The sequence below is a fragment of the Pundamilia nyererei genome, unplaced genomic scaffold, assembly GCF_000239375.1.
Source record: "Pundamilia nyererei isolate P.nyererei 1_Seehausen unplaced genomic scaffold, PunNye1.0 scaffold00190, whole genome shotgun sequence".
Lineage (NCBI taxonomy): Eukaryota > Metazoa > Chordata > Actinopteri > Cichliformes > Cichlidae > Pundamilia > Pundamilia nyererei.
The window spans coordinates 917,656-922,201 of NW_005187591.1; the positions used below are offsets into that span (position 1 = coordinate 917,656).

Here is a 4,546-nt window from a genome sequence, read left to right on the forward strand (position 1 = left end):
TCCAGTCACAGAAATAGTTAGACAACCATGCTCATTCATTATAGACTTTTATGTGATTTGCTTTGGGAGTCACCTTCCAGCATGAAGATTTAAAGACCTTTGCAAAGATTTCACTTTTCAGACCCGGACTTTATATCTAACTTGTTGCAGTGTTTTCTGTGCACTTATCTTTGAAAGGTATTTCAGTAGTAATAGATACAAAAAAAATACTATCACAAATTAAAATTAGAATTTTGGTTAAACTTCAAAAGGGATGACTTTTTTCTTTTTAGTCTGTAGAGAGCTATCAAGAAAACTGTTCAATTATGTTTAAAAAAAATCCTTTTTTTATCATCATGTCCAGGTGAGCGTGGACTTTTCATGACAGAAGTGACCCCAGGAGGCACAGCTGAAAGGGCAGGGGTCAAACTCAGTGACCGTCTGGTGGAGATCAACGGGGAAAACGTAGAAAACATCACACACGAAGGAGCAGTGGACAAAATTAAACGGGCAGGCAGCCATATCATGTTCCTACTGGTCGACGAGGAAACAGACAAGTTCTATCAGAAGACTCATGCAAAGATTGGCTCGTGGTTAGCCACAACAAAGTACCTCCCTCAAGAACCACGCATCATCAACATAACCAAAGGATCTGATGGATACGGCTTCACCCTTAGAGAGGAGCCCAATCAAGCAGGCATGATTATAATGACTATGTTTTGTAGATTATACTGTCCAAAGAAGGCTGCATTTTAATAATGTGCTCCATGACTCCATGCAGGACACTTCATCAGGGACATAGAGAGAGGCAGTTCAGCAGAAAAAGCGCGCCTGAAGGAAATGGACAGGCTGGTGGCTGTGGATGGCAGAGATGTGGAGAGCTGCCGCCATGAGGAGGTGGTAGACAGGATCAAGCAGAGTGGCAACAAATGTTGCCTCCTAGTAGTGGACAAAGACACAGACCAAGTGTATAAGCTGGTGAGCCAGGGCGCCAACATCTTGTCTGTTAAGTAATCCCTGTAGGTGGTCTAAATTATATCATGTTGTATCATTCACAGGGGAAAGTTCCTCCTCTGCTTTTCTTGGAGGAGATGAATGATTCCAACTCACCACCCAGTTACACAGAAGCTGTTAACTTACCCATTCCTACAAGATCAAGCACGCCTGCTGCAGAGAGGAAAGAGGAACTCAGGCCTAAACTGTGTAAACTAGAGAAGACCTCAGATGGCTTTGGCTTTCATCTAAATAGCATCCAGGGAGTGTGCGGCCATTACCTTCAAAATGTAAGGCTTAAAATAATGTCCACAATTTGACCATTGACACTTTAAGCACAACTGATAAGTGATAAGACACACTGTGTTCCAGGTGGTGAAGGGTGGAGTAGCTGACAAGGTAGGCATGGAGGATGATGACATTGTGGTTGAGGTGAATGGGGTGAATGTAGAGCAGAGCCATCATGATGACGTGGTGAAGATTATCCAAGGCAGTGGGAATTATCTGGAAATGTTGGTGGCTAAAAAGAGCGTCTATGAAAAGCTCAAAGCTCAAGGAGTGCCTATCACACGCCAGCTCCTCGGGGAAACATCTTACGCTCAAGTCCACAGTGCAAAAACTCCAGAAGCCAGCAGGAAGGAGAGACTAGAGGAAGCAAGACCTACAACCCAGACTGAACCAGAAAGACAGAGGGTGAGAAGTAGTTTCTAATTGTTTCGAAAACATTCATAGTCCCCAGAGAATAAATACTGGCTCTGAGTAGCCCCTGGGTTTCCTTTTAGTGCCACGGCGAGGTTTACAAGGTTTGGTGTAAATAATTCGATGACTGGATGAGAGGAAACTTGTTCAGACATCCATCTTTTCCTAAGAATTCAATTCAGTTTTATTTATATAGCACTAAACAACAGTTGCCTCGAGGCACTGTAAGGTAAAGACTCTACAATAATGCAGAGAAAAGCCCAACAATCAAACAAACCCCTATGAGCAAGCGTTTGGCAAAGATGTGAAGAAAAAAGAACTTCCTTTCAACAGGAAGAAACATCTAGCAGAACCAGGCTCGGGGAATGGCAGCCATCTGCTGTAAGGAAGACAAGACAAAGAATGAACTGTAACATTTATCTGACACTGATGATGACCAAATGCCTTTAAAAAACGTCATTCCCAACATCGTCAGCTGTACTCTGTGGCTGCTGTTTGCATGCTAACACACCAAACTAGGATCAGGAGCATAGTAAACATTAAATCTGCTTGTACTATAACCGCAGAATTTTGGCCTTGGTTATAGTATTTTCATTTGCTTGATAAAATACCTCTCATCACCTTTCCTCAATCATCTCTGAACTAAAAACATACAGGAAAAAAGCTCATTGTCCTTAATAACATCTGTGTTTTCTCTTATTTAGAACTCATCCGTGTCATCATCTTCGTCTACAGAAAGCATTGATGAGAGATTGTGAGGAGCGACCTGAAGGACCCCTCTCCTGATTTGGCCTAATTTGATGTTGATCTGTTTCTTTTTCTTCTGTTTATTTTAACCAGTCAGCTTGGCTTCTCACAAAGACTTAATATCAAAAGATTTTTTTAAGTTGACAGAAACAATAGGACATGAAGTGAAGACTTCAAACTTACTGTCAAAATCTGAATCATCGCAGAGTAGCTGCTTAAACTGTATGACATGGCTGAGAAAAACATCTTTGTGAATATCGAGAAATTTCAGGAACGTTTGCCCAACGATCCTTTGAGCTGCCTTTCGATGAGTGTGTTTGCGGAGATGAGTAATATCCTTCCTACTATGACTAGCACAGCACCGAGAATGAACACAATATTAATACTGCCAGTAAACACTGCGACCTTTAATGTATTCTTTTTTTCTCCTGCTTTTAATAAATGTTCGAAATATTTAAAATTTAATTTGCTGTCTGATTTATAAATAAATGAAAAGTTTTTGAAACACGAATAAACAAAGGTGCGATCTGAAAAAAGATCAACTTCATGAATATCTTTTTGTTGGCAGCTAAAAACAGCATATTTGTCAAAACTTACAGCCACTTCAGGATGTGGATCACAAGCGGCATTTTGATCTTTTCTTTGGAAGAAAAAAAGAAAGATCCAAGGACAGAGGCAGCTTGTGTCATCCGAGAAGCTTTTGGCCTCGCATGGTTATTAAATGTGGATGTATACCGATAAAAGAAAATGATTTGTGCACACCCTGTTTAGAGGAGTGAGAGACCACAAAGTCTGACCCCAGTGGAGCAAGAGGTTCTGGTAGATGAGCATAAAAACAGCAAAAACAAGTGAGGGATCTAAAATTATATGTCATGAAAAAATCCTTCAAATATGCGTTCATACTAAAACATGAGGAAAAAAGAAACCCAAAAGTTAAAGATATTTAAATGTCAAATATATACGTGTCCATTGTCCGATTAATGAGCTTTTCAAATATTCTGATCAAGCAAGCTGCACACCAAGGAGCTGAAACAAAAAAAGGAAAATACAATAAATTCAAATGGGTAAATGCTAACCTACTTTCAAAGCAAATGTGAAAAGGGGGAAATTAATAAAATATATATATTCAACCGAGAGAAGATCAGCTGGGTCTGACTTGAACCCAGCTGGAAAAGTCAGCCTGTCCACCAAAATATTTATCAGCTGATTTTCAAGAGTATAGCAGGTGGCCTTCTCCTTCTTTGAAAAACTGGCACGTTCTATCAGTGTTTTTTATTTTTAAAAGGTAAAGTTAACTCACTGGATATTCTTGTTATTGCATATTCAAAAATATTTTCTTCATAATTATTTAAAAGCAAGGAGAAGAAATCACACCTTGGTTTGCAAATATGTGGTAGTAATACATTATATTTATTATTCCCTCCCAACTAAAGTGGTATCTCCCTAACAGCAACGACTCACAGTACACTCGAGGATCGTGACAATCACGCATCATTCTCCCCACTTTAAATGCTCCTGGTATCATCAGTGTACCATGCAGCCAGGGTTGTGCAGTGATCTGCAGTTTGAAATTTAATCTTTATGTCATTTATAATTAACAGAAAGCATGGTGGTGCAACGGTAAGCACTTTTCCCTTACAACGAGGTCAAATCCACCAGGTCGCCGAGGCCTTTCTGAGTGGAGTGTGCATGATTTCCCTGGTTGCGTGGGTTTCTCCAGGTACTGACAGCTAACTGATAGTTCTAAATGGCTGTTTGCCACTATGCGTTAGCCCTGTGATAGACTGGCCGCCTGTCCAGCATGTACTCTGCCTCTCACCTAAGACAGCTGGCATAGCCTGCAGCGACCCTGAATATGGTATATGCATAATCGATGGATGGTAATTTACAATAAAGTAAAAGGAGTAGGTGTGGTCTTAGTATGCTGCTGTGGCAAATAATCCAAGATGGTGAAAAATGTGGCCTTAAACCAAACCATTTACAATTTCATCCAGCTGAAACGTTGACTGACATATGGTGAACAGGCCCCAGGTCAGCTCCAATCATGACAATGAAGAAAGAAAAGAATGTAGTAAAGAAATGAAACAGTGTTTGTATTTTCAAATAAAAAATCAAAAAAACCTAATAA

The 4,546-nt window shown here is 40.1% G+C and overlaps 1 protein-coding gene across 1 annotated transcript in view; it reads left to right on the forward strand.

Moving 5' to 3' along the window:
* pdzk1 (PDZ domain containing 1) overlaps positions 1-2,429 on the forward strand; it is a 3,522-nt gene extending 1,093 nt beyond the window's left edge. Inside the window, exons 3-7 of the mRNA XM_005747208.1 lie at positions 344-676; positions 761-957; positions 1,038-1,262; positions 1,345-1,665; positions 2,376-2,429. Of these exons, the coding sequence (XP_005747265.1) occupies positions 344-676; positions 761-957; positions 1,038-1,262; positions 1,345-1,665; positions 2,376-2,429 (1,130 nt within the window). The remainder of the gene's footprint in view (positions 1-343; positions 677-760; positions 958-1,037; positions 1,263-1,344; positions 1,666-2,375) is intronic.
* Positions 2,430-4,546: the final 2,117 nt, after the last annotated feature.